This window comes from Ctenocephalides felis, unplaced genomic scaffold (genome assembly GCF_003426905.1).
Source record: "Ctenocephalides felis isolate EL2017-DRISC unplaced genomic scaffold, ASM342690v1 CF-g0.4_SCAFFOLD_00845, whole genome shotgun sequence".
NCBI lineage: Eukaryota > Metazoa > Arthropoda > Insecta > Siphonaptera > Pulicidae > Ctenocephalides > Ctenocephalides felis.
In genome coordinates, this window is record NW_020536999.1 from 83589309 (window position 1) to 83608993 (window position 19685).

Consider the following 19685-nt stretch of genomic DNA (forward strand, 5'->3'; position numbering starts at 1 on the left):
GGTGAGGGGTGAAAAAGTGACTTGTTTTTTCGTAACCAAGGCCTAGAAGTTTCAAGAAGCCCCTTGAACATTGTTGTCCGATCCTGCTAGAATATCCAGGAGCAACGTCTCGTCTGCTTCGGGAAAATTGATTTGAGTACCTAGGGAAAAATGATCGATATTGAAGGAAGTTAAAAATACGGTGGAGAGTTACTCCTGCGTAACATACCTGAGTTTCATCTTTTGGCGAAGAATGGGCCTCGGAGAACTCCTGAAACCCAAAGGAGATCCATACAGAGTTGGTGCTATTTCCTAGAACACAAGAAACATATTGACAATTTTGTATTTGATATCTAGCTAGAACCAAACTAGTTCTATGTACTTTAGGTCGTAAAATAGATTTGTGATAAAAAGAGGTCAATTAGCAATTGAGCATACTATGCACTGATCATTAACATAGAACTAGAACAAGAAAAAGAAAAAAAATGTTATTCTTGAGACAGAGTAATTTTATTTGATGATTACCTGAAGATGCCCTGGTTTGGGTGTACTAATCCTTCGCTCATCATTGGGCTGCCAGATTTTGAAGAATTATCTCGCCCTGAAAAAGCAACAAAAATAGCTGTAAGTGGCATTTTTCGTTAAGCTTGAAAAGTAAAGTTGACGATATGTGTAAATAGCAAGCTCAATTAGAATTAAGACTTAACTATTTACATCAATTTAAACTATTTATTTCAAAAATAAATAGGGCAATTCTGCTGTAACAGAGCTCATGAAATAGCTTTCTTGGTAACGCTATCTTATGCTTGTTCTTGGTAGTGAAAATTAAGAAAATGTCTATCTATTTGCCGTGCGAGCAGGCGTATTTTACATATAAACAAAGCAAGGGAGAATGTTATGATAACTGCACCATCTAGAATTCTGTTATCATAACATTATTCCGTGCTTGTTTATATGTAAAACACGCCTGATTGCACGGCAAATAGATAAACATTTTCATAATTTTCACTACCAGAACAAGCATAAGAAAGCGTTGCCATGTCAGCGCTATTTTAGGAGCTCTGTTACGGCAGAATTGCTCCAAAGTTTTCTCTTTCACTAAAAAACTAAATCAATGAGATTTTTAATTGATATCTTTTAAACTTTGCCGTCTAAGAATGCATAATTCATATAGACGTTAACGGTAATCATCAGTACAAACCACGAGGCTCATCATTCCAATCAGGACCGGTTCTACCCTGAATGCAATGCATGCGAAAAATGCGGGCGCAACTTCGAGGGATGCCATCGTACGTAGTTTTTCTTACAATAAAAAATATAATTTCCATGAACAAAAAAATTTCATACAAACAAAAAATAAACAGCAAAAACAGTTTAAAAATAGAGAAAGGAGGCGCCAAGAAAAAAATTGCATGCAGGCGCTGAGGACCCTTGGACCCCTTGGACCTATTCTGATTTCAAATTTTGATGAATTTTTATAATTCAACCACTTTTTGCAGGGCTGTATACTTTAGTAGTTAGTTTAAACTAAAAACTTGATTATCGTACAAAATTTCATCAAAACTAACAAAAAAATTAAAAAATTAATTTAAAAGTTCCCAACTGATACCTTTCAAAGGGTTTTTGAATTTTATAATTGGTTGAAATTTTTTTCTGAAAACGTTGACAAAAATATTGAATTTTTTCTGCAAATTCTAATAAATAGATCGAACATGGCCTTGCAAAACTTATCAACGCGGTTATAGAGTTTCTTTGAATGGCTTTAAATTTTTAAACCGCTGCAACCGTTTTTATCGCTGCAATATCGGCAAAGTCAAATTTTTGTATACATACTTTTTCCTAATTGGGGTTAAGCGGTTCAGAATAACTTGAAACATCGAAAAAACACAAAATTAGCGAATAGTATTTTCTGGGGAAAACATATACTCATATTATTATATTGTTTAGGCCAGCCTAAGCATTAAATTCTCCTTCTCCTGCGAGAAGTTAATAAACACCATAAATATTTTTTTTATTATTTTATAATTTTTACAACTGTCCTGAAACGGACAACAAGTAAAATTTTTGACATGAAACTGAAGGCGTTGGCAAAATACAAATCATCTGACCATTGCCAGTGAATTGTCGAAGGTCTTATCTATTGTTGATTAATGCAGAAGAAATTTTCTTTTTAATCGGGCCCTGGTAGGGTTGTTCTGAAGTTTTCTCGCGAGCAAGTTTGGATGTTCAGCTAGGCGATTTCTATATTTGTGTGAGTAAGCGATTATTTCATCCTTAACTGTGCTAGTGCCTGTGTCTTTGTGTATTAACCAATTTGGAACATATTTTGGTGCTTTCAAAATTTCTTTTAATAACTTGTTTTGAAATCTTTGAATTATTAAGGCGTTTGAGTTGGAAGTTGATCCCCATAGCTGTATGCCGTATGTCCAAATTGGTTTAATGATGGCTTTATAGAGGTAAATTTTATTATGAGTGTCAAGTTTTGATTTTCGTCCAAGGAGCCAATGATATCTTTTTCTGGTTTCTTCTAGCTGCTTTCTCTTTTTCTTAATGTGTTCTTTCCAGGTTAGTCTCTTATCCAGGTGTAAACCTAGATATTTTACTGTGTCTGTTTGATCTATAATTTCGTCATTAAGTCTTACTGCAGGACAAGTCCCTTTGCAAAGAGTGAAAGTGATGAAACACCATAAATATAGCTTTAGAATTTGAAGTCTACCAACACAAGAAGCCAACATCAAAAAAACATAATTTATAAAAAAAATAGGTGCATCAATAATAGCTAATCTTCTGAGATATGCGTTACCAAGGAAACCAGTATCAATAAATAATATTGTTATCCAAAAATTCGTCCATAAAAGTGAGTGATAAAATTTCCCTACAACAAAATAGCTATTTGATAAATATAATGGCTGAGGAGACTCCAGTAACGATTTTAACAAACTTTTGCGCGGCCAGCAAACTGCCATTGCCTGAATTCACCTTGATTCATGACGGAGCGGGCACCAGGAACCCCATTTTCAAATTTGAAATGCGTCTAACATTGAAGGATACTAAAATAACAGTAGTGGGAGCAAGAACCACGAAGACACAAGCTAAACAGGAGTCCGCAAGATTGGCACTTGAGAAGTTATCGGAAATGAATTTATTTCACCCAAAAAAATTGGAGGTTAAGGACACCGTTGAGGCTAGTACATCCACCAGTGCTAATTCCGCACCAGTGGGACTGTTAGCTGAGTTTTGTGATAAAAAACATCTACCGACACCTTTGTCTAGTTTAGACGAAGATACAGGGCCGGCTCATGGCGAAAAATTTACTACGCAATGTTCTGTATCTACTTTTGAAGAAACTGCAAGTGCATGTACCAAAAATGATGCCAAACAGTTATCGCCTCAGAAAATGATAAATATGTTAGATGAATTAGATATTGATGAGCATGTAGAACCAATCAATGAAACGATGGTTCCTAAAATTATAAAAGCAAGATCTAAATTTCATCTACCGATTGTGGTAAATAATATAGCGGAATATCACCCTTTCGTCAAATGTGGTGAGGAAAATTGTAAAAAAGCTGTATCGATTTTGAACGATAATTCTTTAGGAGCAGAAGAAAATTGAATTTAGTTATGAATGCTTTAAATCTAGATTATGAGATTATGGAAACGCCAACAACAGAAAATAGCACAATCTACGTATTAACAATATGTGCAATGGAGCCCCAAATGCTAGTAAGCGACTACACTTTGCCAGATTTGTACGATAGGACAAATAAATATTTGAGCGAATTTTTGGAGTGATTCCATTATAGTATATAATATATATTATAGTATATACATTATAATTTTCTTACTGTAATTATACAAATAATTTTACTAAACTTTTATAGTTTTTATTGAATTTGTCATAGTTCTGATTTCACCAGAAAATCTGAAGTGGTAATTTTGTTTTCTCGATGTTTCTCGAAGTTATACTAAATCGTTTCAACATCTAATTTGAGAAAAGTATATGTGTGTATAAGAAACCATTTTTGACATTTCGTAGATTTCGAAAAATTCAAAGATTTCAGTTGAAAATGGTGCTGAATAATTTCTGGTTCCGGATCGTTTCTTTGCAATTAATTGTTGAAGTCGTTTTTAATAAATTTAATATAGTTCATGGTCTAACTAAACGAACATCCTAAAATATTATAGTCCTGAAACCGATTCTGCCTCACAACAACCCAATGTTATGGCAAGATCATGTTACGCTCTAACTTGCATACATAATGCTACTGATCATACTGTCAAAATGTCATGTATTTGCTGTGCATTCTGGTGTTTTACACATAAACTGCAACGTCACTCGTATGTTATGAAGCTGGGTCAGAAACACTCTGTTATCTAACATCGTTTTTTACATTTGTGCGGTTTTCTAGGTTAGGTTTTCTATCTGACAACCTGAGAAAAACGCCTGACTGCACAGCAATGTCAATGTTTTGTCAATATTTAGTATGGAAAGTTCTTCATAACATAGCCTTGCCATAACATTGGTCTGTTATGAAGCAGAATCCGGCCATTAATTTAATTAATTACCCATAATTGGTGTCATCTGCAAAGCATTAACAGCAATATTGGCACCGGATAAATGTCTCCACCTTGCGGGAGGCGTACGAAACACCAACGGTCCCGGTTCGGATATAGGATGCTTTTCTACTTGCAAAGCCGAGATAACAACCGCTTCACGGTTGTAATACCTGATAAAAAAAATAAAATAAGTGATCTAATTTTAAACCATAAATGGAATGAAGATTATTTATTATTTACTATTTAATTATTTACTGTCTAAAGTATTTTTGATAATTAATTAACCTTATTCTTTCATAAAAGATCATTCTTTTTTGTCTTTGTTATTTTTCTGTTATTTCTTTTTTACGGTAAGATAAGAGAGCAAGCTTAAAATATCGAAACTTACTTCTTAAGTAAAATCCTTATATGTGTATCAGTGGCTGTTGGAAACATTGCATGGATACGGTTTACGGCTTGTTCTATTTCCATTGGATCTGGCTGCAATTATAAACAAATAAATAGTTATAAATATTAAATTGTACATATATACAGGGCCGGCCCTGGGGTCCTCAGCGCCCGCATGCAAGATTTGTTCTAGCGCCCCCCCCCCAATAATTTTAACTGTTTTATCAGTTGTTCATTAAAATTATATAAACATTTACTTTATTTTTTAAAATTAATTTTTAATCATTCTGGATTTAATACACAATTTAGATGTAATCTAAAATATATGTGTATAAAATACATTGATTTCAAATTTATTTAGATAATCGAGGCGATTCGCGAGTTGATTATATTTATGATTATGTTTTTAAATTTTCAATTATTTTTAACGTATGTGCAATATTAATATTTGGGTTTTGAAACATTTAACTTACTTATTATGCGATTTATTCTATAGCAAATCAAGCCAAAAGAGCAAAAAATATTTATTTCATAAACATAACATTCATATTTTATGTTTCAAATTAAATTTTATTTTAATTTATTATTTCATTATTTACAATATCCAAAATTGCATCGTAAACTTCTCCTTATTGGTATCGTAAGAGCCGAATTGTATTCAGCTTTACTTTCCCATCAGATTCAAAGTATCAGATTGTTGTTTTAAAGTTAAACTTTTAACGTATTTTTAAAGAATTGTCCAAAATTAGTAAAAGATGCAACGAAATTACATATTCCCTTAACTGTACTGAAACAAACAAATTATATTTGTATCTGTATTATTTCTGCATAGTAAATAATTAAATTATGTATAAAAATATCTTAAAGATTTTGTTCCTAAGTACTTGATTATTAAAAATTTCTTGATCAATTCATGACCCATGAGACAAAGTATATTTTCGAGGCAGTAGTTTTATTATTTGTTAAAATTGAAGATAAAGATGATATTTATAATTTGATTATTAACAAATTGTTCAATTCACGACCTATGAGACAAAGTATATTTTCGAGACAGTAGCTTTATTATTTGTTAAATTTGCAGAAAACGATGACAATTATAACTTAATTATTAAAGATTTTCTGGTCAATTTACGACCTATAAGACGAAGTATATTTGCGATGCATTTATTACAACATTTGTTAAATCTACAGAAAACGATGATAATTATAACTTGGTAATTAAAGTAGCTTTATTATTTCTTAAAATTGGCTTTCGTTTTTCATATTTGATCTATTTCGATAACCCTAACCACGCATGTCTTCAACATTCAAAATTCATCAGAAGCGAAACCCATTTTTTATTTTCCGATTATAATTTGTCTATATTTTTTAACAAGTTCTGTTTTAATTAAATCAGCTCGCAATTTTTCGTCAATAAAGCCCAATAGTTAATTTAATCTTTCGCAGGTTTGAGCTTATGGGATTGAACACCAGAATAATTGAATAGGTAGATTAAGCAATTGGTTAATTGTTAGTATCTTCGTATCCCTGATTAAGTTAGATTGTTTATTATAATTTATTATGTATACTAGATTTTATACAAATAATTCTGGATTTTATATAAAAAATATAAATATTATATTATAAATTTAATTTCCGAAACTCGTTTTGGCGCCCCCTAAGGCTTGCGCCCGCATTTTTTGCATGCATTGCATGCAAGGCAGGACCGGCCCTGCATATATATATATATATATATATATATTCTATATATAACATTCTTCATTAATGATGTATGTAAATATACTCCTCCAAATAATTATTTGGATTTTGATAAATCTTTCTGAAGTTTGTTAAGGGAATTTTTTTTGATGTATGTGATTATAAAAATATAGTAATATTGTAGAAATAAATAGAAAATATTGCAAACAACGACATGTTATTGTTTGTCATTGAAAATATTTGAGACATTGTTTGGCATTGAAAACAAGGAAAGGTTCTGTGTGCCAATGGGGATGCCAATGGAATATTGAGGCTAATGTCTGTCAGATGTTTCAAGGTTAACGAGGACATTTGCTTCTGTTTTATATAATGGATTTCAATAGAGTCAAATAGAGTACGCTTATAGGGAGTACTTTGAAATCTGTTAGCATCGATTGAAGGCTGATCCAGAAAGTGTACATAGAACAGAAAGTGAAGGTTAGAGTAAACCATAGATAAGGAAAGTGGAGTATGGAGTAAACCATATACTCTTCTTTTATCTATGGAGTAAACCAAGAAGATAGAAATAGCGTTGAAATAGGTAAAGGAGTGCAGAATATCTTTATACTTATTTATCTATGGATACTGGACACTTTTCCATTGAAACAAGAAGAATCATCACCATAAAATACGCAGATGATCTCGTGGCGATATAGAAAATCAAATCCAAATATGAGTAAACCACATACTCTTCTTTTATCTATGGAGTAAACCAAGAAGATAGAAATAGCGTTGAAATAGGTAAAAGAGTGCAGAATATCTTTATACTTATTTATCTATGGATACTGGACACTTTTCCATTGAAACAAGAAGAATCATCACCATAAAATACGCAGATGATCTCGTGGCGATATAAAAAATCAAATCCAAATATGATGAGCAGAATCGTTGAAGTGGGTAAAAGATATGGAATAGACACCAATATCGACAAATCTCGAAGTGATAAGAATGTCGAAGCAAGATGAGCCTCTGAAGATAAAGGTAAGAAATCAAGAATTGGAAGATGTGGATCACTTCAAGTACTTGAGAAGCATCCTGAGAGATGGACACTGTCTGAGATAGATCAAGGCAAAGATTGCAAGCGTCAGCGCCATGTCAATGCGCTGAATGCCAATGTATTCACGAAAAAGAAAAAGCTTTTGTCAAGCGAATAGGGTTTCGATTTGCAGAAGAGGCTAATAAAGTATTATTTCTGGAGCATAGCTCTGTACGAATCAGAAATACGGGCAAAAACTGTCTGGAGAGTTTTAAAATATGATGCTGAAGATGAATGGAGAAGATAAAGTATCAAATAAGGTGTTAAAAAGAGTAGTCAAAGAAAAGACTCTAGAAAATTGGAAGATCTGTATCACTTCAAGTACTTGGTAAACACCCTGACCAGAAATGGATACTGCACGAGAGAGATTAGGGCAAGAATTGCGAGCGCCAATGCGGTATTCACGAAAAAGAGAAAGCTTCTGAGAAGCAAACTTAGTCTCGATTTGCAGAAGAGGCCTATGAAGTGTTATATCTGGATTATAGCTTTATGCAAACTGGAGACAGGACTGGAGAGTTTTAAAATGTGATGCTGGAGATGAATTAAGAAGATAAAGTATCAAATAAAGAATAATTAAAAAGAGTGAGCAAAAAAGAATATCTGGTGAGTAGAACACGGTCATTAAAAGTAAAGAAAACTAAATTGGACCCAGTCTGCGAAAAGAGTGCCTCCTACACGACGTCGTCGAAGGTAAAATGGAAGAGCTGAAAGAAATGGAAACAAAAAGAATGCAGATGATTGATGACTTACGCAATAAGAGAAAATACAAGAAACTGGTAGTCGTAGAACAGAACCAGGAAGCATGGAAGCAAAAGTTTGGAAAGGAAAATAAGTGTATAAAGGTAATAAAATGATAATTGGTATAATAAACAGGGAAAGGAAAAGCTAATCATTGATATGTGGTGTTCTCGCGTCATGAATCTGCTTTCCTTAACCAATTATAACTACTATTTATTATTATTTATACATAACCACTTACATTTAACAACAATCGGTTTTGTGCGATCGGGCTGCCATCTGTCGGCGTGTGAAAAGCGGCCTGGACCGGAATTGTGCAGGATAGACATGATATGGTGATGAATTGGCCTAAATGAAAACTTGGTATAAATATTTATAATTCTTAACTATTAATAATAATATTCATAATTAATATTTGCATTGTGAGATATTCTGCCTTGGCACACATCATACACTTATATACAGTAAAACCCCGTTAAGACAATTTTTTTGAAACTGACAAAAAGCGCGTATTGAGCGGGGAAGCTTATTAGGCGGGCTAGAGACAACAAGTTGCCAAGTGCAAAGATCGGCAGAAAAAGTTCTGGTAAGCGAGAGGTCGTAATAAGCATGATTGTGTCTTAACGGGGTTCTATCGTATATACCAATATAATAATAATATTTTAATAAATACATATCTATCTTCATATATAATTCATATTCAGAGTTCAATAATATCATAATTCAATCAAAATGTTAAGAGAATTTCTATTCAAAAACCTTCATAAATTTTATTTAATAATATCATTTCTTTAACTATGTAACAAACCCAAATTGCAAACATTAAGTTTTTTTTGTGTTTATTTTTTGACTTTGTAGTCATATACCTTCATCAATCAACTTTACAATTTTTACAAGTATTAAAATTTAAATTTGTTTATCTATGGTGTTAAGTTATTATTTTCAATTTGGGTTCGTAACCTTGCTAAAGCGATTGTTGCGCACTCACGTGGCGGGAACTCAACAAAAACTCATGTCATTAATTGATATTATAAATACGAAATTTGTTGTTACTATCTAATTATTAGTTTGTGAATTTTTTAATTAAATGAATACTGACTTGAACAGGGCCACACTCGTTCATTATTCCATTTATTTGTTTCAATTTCAGTCTCGGGTCCTCCCATGATGTAGTCTTTGTGTAGTGGTTCAGATAATAACTGAAATATAAAAATATAAATAAATTATATATATATATATATAATAGTTATTTAAAATTATATTACTATCATAAACTATTAATATAGTCACATTAAAATAATTATTTTAATTTAAATTTTCTCTGAAGATTGAAATAATTATTATTTTTTATTTTTAATATTTTGATTTTATTTAAAAAATATTCATTCATATAATTAATAATCTTTAAAATTATTTTAGTTTCATTTCATTTTTTTTTTTTTAAATATCATTCAATAATAAACATAATAAGTTTGATTACACAATTTGCAAACAAATCTGTTTAAATTCACTTATTATTTTTAATAACTATTATATTTTATTATCACTTATACCACTATTTTTTAAATATTATTATTGATAATATCTTTACAATTAATTTTTATTTCACAAATTTTAGACACTTTTAATTTCTATACTGTTTTAAATAATTAATAATTAAATAGAATCACTTTTATAAATTTAAATAAAAAAATATAGAAATAAACTAGCGGTGTATGGCATCGTGCCTTAAGACAAATTGCTGGAACTTTCCGTCCCGTAATAAATGAAATATTCGAAGAATATTAAATGATTTCAAATATATTATTTTAAATGCTGTAATTTTCATTATTCATATTTTATAGATGAAATATAAGAGCTTATCAATTGGATGATGATAAGATATATGTTTACACAAAAAGAGAATAAAAAAAAACTTAATCAAGTGGAGTTAGAATGAAAGATCTTATCTCATATTTTTAAAAATTATATAAACTGAATTGCAAAGGTAAAATTATTGTGAATACATAGTTTTTTTTTCAAAAAAGTGTACACTATTAATAATATTTATAAGAACTTAAGTTATATAATAATACAACTTATTAATTAAAAAAAACATAATATATATTAAACACATAACTATAGCTATTTTTTTTTAACTTTGCGTAAGGTATGTTATTGTAATCGTTCCAAAATCTAAATTGAAAAATTTTGCATATTTTTATGTTTCAAATATTTCTGAACCTTTTGGCATACCTTACAAAAAATGTATGTATGGATACAATTTTTCGTCCAGGTTTTCTGGCGCACGGATCAAACGATTTGAATGGTTCAAAAAACATTCGATTCCTTTTGATAGGGAGATGTGTTGATTGGCTTTTCGCAAAGTCAGATCTAGCCGTTTCGGAGATACGGAGCAAAAAGTGCAGAAATTAGAAATCGAGTTTCTGAGAAAACGAAGCATCCGATTTGAATGGTCAAAAAAACATTCAATTCGTAATGACGGGGATAAGTGGTGATTAGTTTTTGGCAAAGGCTGGTCTAAGTGCTTCGGAGATACCGAGGTTAATTTGCAAAAAATGACAGTTTTTGAGAGAACTAAGCATTTGATTTGAATGATTCAAAAAACTTTCTAATGTGTTGACGAAACGATGGCTTATGGGAAAAGATTTTTTTTCACAATTTTTTAAAAAATATTTTGTTTTGGATATTGAAAAAAATTTGGAATTTATTTTTAATTCTAGCTAAAGTTCTAAAGCTCACTTATATATTTTAAATAAATAATTTTAACTTTGCAATTCAGTTTATTAACTTCCCAGAGAGTTTATGTTTTCATCAAAAAATCCGAATTGCTAATTTTATGTTTTCTCGACGTTTCAAGCCATTCTGAATCGAATGAGACCAAATTTGGAAAAAGTATGTGTGTGTGTGTGTGTGAACACATTTTTTTGCCGTAAATCGACGTTTTCTCAAAAACGGTTGGACCGAAAAGCCATTAGATGTATCTCGATGTATTAGTTCGATGAGGACGAGCGCTTCTAAGTTTTGTGCGACGATCTGCCGAACCGTTTCTTTGTAAATCGCAGAAAAGTGAAAAAAATTTCCTCCACGTTTTAGCCCGCAATTCTGAATCGATTTTGAAAATTCAAAACTGTTCGAAACATATTGGTTGGGAATCGACCTGATTAGTTTTTGGTGCCGTTTTCTTGTAATAAGGTGTTAAAAAATTTTTTTTGACAATTTCCAGATTTTTTTGACGGTAGATACCATAGTCTTATAGATCATACTGAAATATTACGGTCCTACGACAAGTCGTTTAATTTAATAATCGTCAGAGTTTGCAAAAGTTAGTGTCATTTTTTTGGCGTTTGTCAAAATTACAACTTTCATCGACGTTTGATCAAAAACGCCTGAACCGATTTCAAAAATTTAAAACCAATCGATGTATTTTGATGTGGATTATTTTTTGTCAGTTTTGTCCAGCGATCGGCCTAGACATTTCTTTGTAAATTGGAAAAAGGTGTTAAACTTTTCGTCCACATTTAAGTTCATACTACCGAATCGATTTTCAAAAATGAAATACTGTTCGAAAGATATCATTTGGGAATGATACTGATTTGTTTTAGTTGAAAATCTATCGAGCCGTTTTCTTGTAATTCACTGTTGAAAAAAAAATTTAAGCCGATTTTTATGGAACTTTTTTTTGGCGATATATATCCTGGTCTTACTGAAATATTACGTCCTTACGACAAGTAGTTTAATTTTTAAAATTCATCAAAGTTTGGGAAAATGAGTAGTGTTTTTGACGTTTGTTAAAATTAAAATTAGACGATTTACTTGGTATAACGATATAGTGTACGTTCGTTTTCAATTATGTGTAATGAATCCACTAGGAATACTTTTAATCACTCATAAATTAATTTATTTTTGTTGATTATTTATACATATCGGGAAGTTCATATAACTTGCCTCAAGGCAAAAGTACCAATACCAACTAGATTAATTATTATATTAGAAAGAGTCCTTCATATTATATTTGATTGATTGAGTTATGTTTATTTACTTTTCTGTAAATAATAATTTATTTGAAAACATTTAATATTCCTCGAATATTCCATTACGGTACGGAAAGTTCCAGCAATTTGCCTTAAGGCATGATGCCATTACCACTAGTTAAACTTAATATTTAATCTAAAACACTGATGACATTGAAAACAAATAAAAATTCCCAATATTCTTATAAATATTAGGATTAGTTAAGTTTTTAAATATTTATTTTAAACTTTAATTTATATTAATATTTAATCCAAAACGAAATAACACTGATGACGTCTTAGACAATCAACTCTCGAAACGTGCAAGTACACCACTAATTTAATTCCAAAACAATCCCCCATATCGTTATAAACAATTAATAATGATTTATTTAAATAATTACTGCCTGCCTGTCCTATTATCGTATCGGGCTTCCCAGCCCGGCGGCATGGGCCCCCTTTTGTCCACGCCGTCCGCCATGTTACTGTGTTATAGTAGTTGCATAAGCGTCACGGCGCATGCCCGAAAAAGGATTTTACGATATTGATGTTTTAGATTATTGTTTTGATTTGATGATTTGGGGGATGGACTAAGAAGATATTTAAACTAGTTGATATTGGTATTTTGCCTTGAGGCAAGTTACATGAACTTCCCGATATGTGGAAATAATCGACTTAATCAATAAACTAGTAGGGCGCATGGCATCGTGCCTGAAGGCAAATTGCTGGAACTTCCCGTACCAAAAATTATTTTTGAAACATTTTTAAAAAAAATTACTCTGAAAAATTAGATTTTTGAGAAACTATAAATTTTTGACAAAAATTTACTTTTTTTAAAAAAAAAGACTTTTAGAAGAAAATTTTGAAGAAATACTTTGGAAATCCTGAACTTTTTTTCAGAACAATCGTACTGCTTTAACTGCATAGAGACGAAATATCGAAGAGCGTAAGCGCCTCGCCGCCGTCTAACGGATAAGCATTGGTACGGAACCCATAGGAATGCAAACAAAATTTATACTAATTGTTAAAATCTTTATAAAATATCTGAAATTTGATGTGCATAGTCTAATGATCATTTTTGACCGCCAGATGGCATTTTTTTTCTTTTTTCACTAGATTTCCGAAACCGCTAGACCTGCCTTCATAAACTTTGATCAGTTCTTCATTTTGTTAATACAAGTAAAATGTTTTATGAATTATTCAAATCGGACGCTCCGTTCTCTTAAAAACTGAGTTACCGTTTTGGCACTTTTGCCCATATCTTCATATCATATCTTCGGCTGCCTTTGTCAATAACTAATCAGCACGTCTCATTATCAATACGAATCGAATGTTTCTTGAATTATTCAAATCGCTTCATCCGTGTTCCCGAAATCGTTGACGAAAATTTGTATCGCACACACATACACACACGCACACAACACATACATCCATTTTTCTTAGGTATGCCAAAATATTCAGAAACCTCTGAAACGTAAAGATATATAAAAAATTTCATTTTCGATTTTTTTGCGATTACTAAAAACGCCCTGAACTGATTTCAAATATTTAAAAGCCATTTGATGTGTCTCAATGAGGACTATCGCTTGTCAGTTTTGTGCGACGATCGACTGAGCCTTTCCTTTGAAATGTGGAAAAAAGTGTTAAGCTTTTCGTCCACATTTAAACTCATAGTACCGGATCGATTTAAAAAAATCAAAAACTGTTCGAAAGATATTAGTTTGGAATGATACGGATTAGTTTAGGTGAAAATCTACCGAGCTGTTTTCTTGTAATTAACTGTTGTAAGAAAAAATTAAGCCGATTTTTATGGAATTTTTTTTAGCGATATATATCATGGTTTTATAGAACTTACTGTAATATTACGGCCTTACGACAAGTAGTTAAATTTTAAAAATTCATATAAGTTTGAGAAAATGAGTAGTTCTTTTGACATTTGTTAAAATTAAAATTAGACGATTTACTTGGTATAACGATAGAGTACTTGGTCTTAATGAGCATACTAAACCATTAAAGTCTTACGGAAACTGGTTCAATTATAAAATTTATTGATTTTTGAATATTTATTTTTAAAAAATACCCCGAACGAACACGTCAAGTGTTCGTTTTCAATTAAGTGTAATAAATCCACTCGGAATACTTTTAATCACTCATTTATTGATTAAGTCGATTAATTACACATATCGAAAAGTCCATGTAACTTGCCTCAAGGCAAAATACTAATACCAACTAGTTTAGAATCGATTCGATAATATGAGCTTAAATGTGGACGAAAAGTGAACACTTTTTTCCAAATTTCAAAGTAACGGCTTGACAGATTGTCGCACAAAACTGAAGAACGATTGTTCTCATTGAGATACATCAAATGGCTTTTAAATTTCTGAAATCAGTTCAGACGTTTTTGAGAAAACGTCGATCAGAAGTCTTATTCTGACAAATGCCAAAAAACGATACTAATTTTTGAAACTTTGACGAATTTTTAAAATTAAACTACTTGTCGTAGGACCGTAAAATTTTAGTATGATCTATGAAGACTATGGTATCTACCGTCAAAACAAAAATTCATAAAAATCGTCGAAATTTTTTTTGAAAACAATTTATTACAAGAAAACGGCCCGGCCGATCTTTACAAAAAATAATCAGGTCGATTCCCAACCAATACCTTTCGAACAGTTTTTGAACTTTCAAAATCGATTCAGAATTGCGAGCTAAACGTAGACAATTTTTTTTTCACTTTTCTGAGATTTACAAAGAAACGCTCGGCCGATTATCGCTCGAAACTCAGAAACGCTAGTCCTTATCGAGATACATCGAATGACTTTTGAATTTTTGAAATCGGTTCATCGTCGATTTTCATGCGTCATTAATCAGCAAATCAATCAAGACAAAAACGAAAACTTGAGACATTAAAATTAGTTTTAAACTAGTTCTGCATGGTTTTGTTTCTTAAGGCAAATTGCTGGAACTTCCCGTACCGTAATTAACATTCGGAAACAAAAATAATCAATATTTAAAAATAATTATTACAAGTTTTTTTACAAGAACAAAAACTACATAAACGAACACTTTTTGAATCACTCTAGTCAGATGAGCTGTCCTCGCACATTCTGCTATTCTTTGCACATTTTGCTTCGTATCTCCGAAACCGCTAGACCTTTTTTTGCAAAAATGTAATCAATTATTCACTCAATCAATACAAATTAAATGTTCTTTGAATCATTCTAATCGGATCTGCCGTTCTCTCAACCAATATTTACTCAACCAATGCGAATCGAAAGTTCTTTAAATTATTCTAATCGGTTGATCCGTACTCTCAAAACTTGAAAAATTGTTTCCAAGCATACGTACAAACACACGCCACACATTCATCATTTTTTTCAAAGGTATGCTAAAATGTTCAGAAATCCTTGAAACATAAAGATATACAAAAATGTTCATTTTAGATTTTTTTGCGGTTACAATAACTTACCCTATGGGAAATTGATAATAATGCATCCTGTAGAAATAAACATTTATATTTTCAATATTAAACAACTACATATTTTACACCGAGGAACAAACATGATTGTCCTTGAAATAAAGGATAATAAATTGCCCTAATAATATATATAAAGTAAATTAAATTAACAAAAACTATAACTTAATTAATAACAAATGTATTTGTAATAATTTACCTGGCCAATTCTCACAAACAAATGTTTTAAATCATTTGATTCTATAAATCCTTCATTATATATTCCACATTTATAAGGGAGTGAACTTCTTTTTGTTTTTATAAGCTATTCTCATGAACAGTAGTTGTGCAAAATATTTATTAAATCTTTCACCTTCATAAGGCGTTCTTCAGGGTAAAATTTTTTATGCAGGTCTAATGCTAGTTTTGTTATAAATGTTTCGTTGCAATATCTCACATTATAATAACTTTCTCCAGAATGAATCACTTCATGTTGACTTAATTCTTGCATTGTTCTAAATGTTTCATTGCATATTTCACAATTATAAGAACGTTCTTTAGTATGATTTCTTTCATGCCACTTTAATGAATCCTTTCCATTAAATGTTTTATTGCATATTCACACTTTATATGGACGTTCTCCAGTGTGAATCACTTTATGTTGGTTTAATTGATGTTTTGTTACAAATATTTTATTGCATGTATCGCATATAAGTACATTTTCCAATATGTAGCATTTCGTGATATTTTAAGCATTGTTTGCTTTTAAATATTTTGTTGCATGTCTTACAATTATAAGGACCTTCTCCAGTACGGATTATTTCATGGTAGTTCAAAGCTTCTATTGTAATAAATGTTTTATTGCATATTTTACAACTGTAAGGACGTTCTCCGGTATGAATTCTTCTATGTTGTTTTTAATCTATAATTTGATGCCAATATCTTGCCGCATGCCTCACATCTAAAAGGGCATTCTTTAGTATGCAGTATAAATGATATTCTAAATTACCTAACCTTGAAAATCTTTTATTGCATTCTCCGCCATGAATTGTTGCATGCTGATTCAATGCTTGTTCTGTTTTAAATGTTTTGTTGCATGTCTCACAATTATGAGGGCGTTCTCTGGAATGGAATATCTTATGACGGATTAATCCTTGTTTTAATTTGAATGTTTTATTGCATGTCTCACATTTGTAAGGAAGTTCTCCAGTATGAGTTGATAAATGTTTGTTTAAATTTGATGACTGTGTAAATCTCTTATTGCATATTTCGCACTCATAAGGACGTTCTCCGGTGTGAGCCTTTTATGCCGGTTATTTTTGTGTTGTTTTAAATGTTCTATTACATCTGTCACAACTATAAGAACTACCTGTTCAGTGTGAGTTTTGATATATTGTTTTGTCTAATCTCCACTAACTTTGTAAATCTCTTATTGCATATTTCGCACTTATGAGGACTTTCTAGAAAGTGAATCATTTTATCTTGGTTTAAAAATTTTTTCTTATGATAACATTATGGGTTCAATTCATAGATTTTTTAGTCTCGGTTGTTTTCAAGTTTCCTGAAACTTTTTCAGATGATTCGCTCATATGAATATTACTAATAAATTACTTGTCGCCCGACTTTCTTCATTACATATATAAGGTTTTTCATCGTGGTTTTCAATCGCTTCTTGTTTTATTTCTTCATCAATAGTTACCTCTGATTTAAAAATCGCTGAAGAGATATTCTTCTTTCTTCGTTTCCAGACATTCTTCTGATATATCATAATAATCCAATTCTTGTTTGACTTGTGGACAATAATCAAATTCTTGTTTAACTTGAGGATATTCGATTGGTTCAATTTTAATTGTTGGGTTTGAGTTTGTTCCTTCAGACATCTTCGCCTTTGTTGGTTCTCGCACATAAACTGGAAATTTAAAATATTTTTTATTAATTAATATGTTTTGTTCAAATACATCTAATACTAAGGCTAACATTTTTGTTATTTATTTTCGCATATAAAACACAATTTCATTAAACACTTTGACATTTCTATTTAATTCTAACCTCGAGTTTTCGTGGATCAGGTTGGACAACGTTGAAAACATTCAACGGCGAATTTATCGGCGGCAACATTTAAGTCCAGATTACATATTTACCACAGAGAATTTAATTGATTTTATTTCAACCCAACATCGCGCTTAAACCCTATAATTGATTTGAATCTTATATTTTAAGGTATTATAGGGTTTGTATGTAAAAAGTTCTGAAAATTAAACGCTGTAGTTTTTGAATGGTGCCAATTTTGAAATGCTTATTTATCTGTGATTGCGACTATCCATGATACCATGATATCCATGATAATGAAACGTACCGAGTGTTGTCACACCTGATCTCTAACCTATGCGAAGTGAGACTCAAATCGAAATGTCAAAGTCATTAATAGATATATTAAAACATATTTATCATTGATGCAAAACATATAAATTGAATATATAGATATATATAGAATTAATAGAATATATTTATCACTGATGAAAATCATACAAATTCAAAGCTTTCTTAATTTTTTATGAATTACTGTTGGTTTGTTTATGAAAAACGACTAGCGCCGAAAATGTCCGAAGAAACCATTTCAAACCCAATAATTAAAACTGAACAAGAAATATTCTCCAGTTAAACAAAACTTGATGATTACGACATTACTCCAAAACATGTTTAGAAAACGAGGTAAACATTTACAGCAATTTTCAGAATTTGAGATGAAAATAAACAAAAAAATAAAACAAGAAAAAGTTCATGATCAAGATGAAACAGTTTCGACGAGGGATCTTACATGGAAAACGAACAATATGTCAACAGCGATTTTTAGATTCTGAAGTCACTATAGACAAAGAAATCAAGAAAGAAACAATTGATGATAAAGATGAAGCTCGTTTCGATGAGAATTCTTACACAGATAATGAAGAAATATGTCTACAGCAATTTTTAAAATCTGAAGTAACAATTGACGAAGAAGTTAAGCATGAACCGATTGATGAGCATGTTGCAGACACCAGTAAAACAAAATATTGATAATGTCGGTGAGTCAATTGATTTAGTGGATAATATAATGAATGCAATAAATCATTTAAAAAAGTTTTAGGAAACGTAAAACTACCCTAAACTTGAAACAATCCTTGAAATGTAAAATTTGCAATAAAATTTCTCAACAATTAGCACCTTATATCGACATAAAATGATTCATACAGGAGACGTTCTTACAAATGTAAAACCTGTAATAAAGCATTTACAACAAATAATTGTTAGGTCAGCATAAAAAATTTCATGCAAAGGAACGTCATTACAAATGTGAATATGTAATAAACATTTATAACAAATGGTAATTTAAGTCAACATAAAAAGATTCATACGGAAGAACGTCCTTACAAATGCGAAATATGTACTAAGCATTATAAACAATGTAATTTGAGTCAACATAAAAGATCATACGAAGAACGTCCTTCAAATGCGAAATGTAATAAAGCATTCATAGCAAAACAACCATTGAACCTACATCTAACAATTCATACTGGAGAACGATCACATAAATGTAAGATATGCAATAAAGCATTCAGATTAAAACAAATTTTAAACAACATGAATTAGTCCATTCTAAAGAAAGCAATCATTAATGACCGCATGCAATGAAACATTTGCAGCTTCGCAATCAAATAAAGCGATATAAACAGTTTATTCATGTAAAACTGTAGAACATTTATAATAGAGGATTAAATTTTCATAATTTTAAACACAGTAG

The 19685-nt window shown here is 30.9% G+C and overlaps 2 protein-coding genes across 2 annotated transcripts in view; one reads left to right on the forward strand and one right to left on the reverse strand.

The window, feature by feature from the left end:
• Positions 1-2884: 2884 nt before the first annotated feature.
• On the forward strand, positions 2885-3595 carry LOC113391109 (interferon-inducible double-stranded RNA-dependent protein kinase activator A homolog A-like). Its single transcript, XM_026627075.1, has one exon. The coding sequence runs from the start codon at positions 2885-2887 to the stop codon at positions 3593-3595; it is 711 nt and encodes a 236-aa protein (XP_026482860.1).
• A 945-nt stretch (positions 3596-4540) lies between these two features.
• LOC113391110 (zinc finger protein 708-like) overlaps positions 4541-19685 on the reverse strand; it is a 62245-nt gene continuing 47100 nt past the window's right edge. Inside the window, exons 2-6 of the mRNA XM_026627076.1 lie at positions 16852-17199; positions 9537-9636; positions 8679-8785; positions 4928-5019; positions 4541-4709 (exon numbers count right to left, since the gene is read on the reverse strand). Coding sequence (XP_026482861.1) covers positions 4541-4709; positions 4928-5019; positions 8679-8785; positions 9537-9636; positions 16852-17199 — 816 coding nt within the window. The remainder of the gene's footprint in view (positions 4710-4927; positions 5020-8678; positions 8786-9536; positions 9637-16851; positions 17200-19685) is intronic.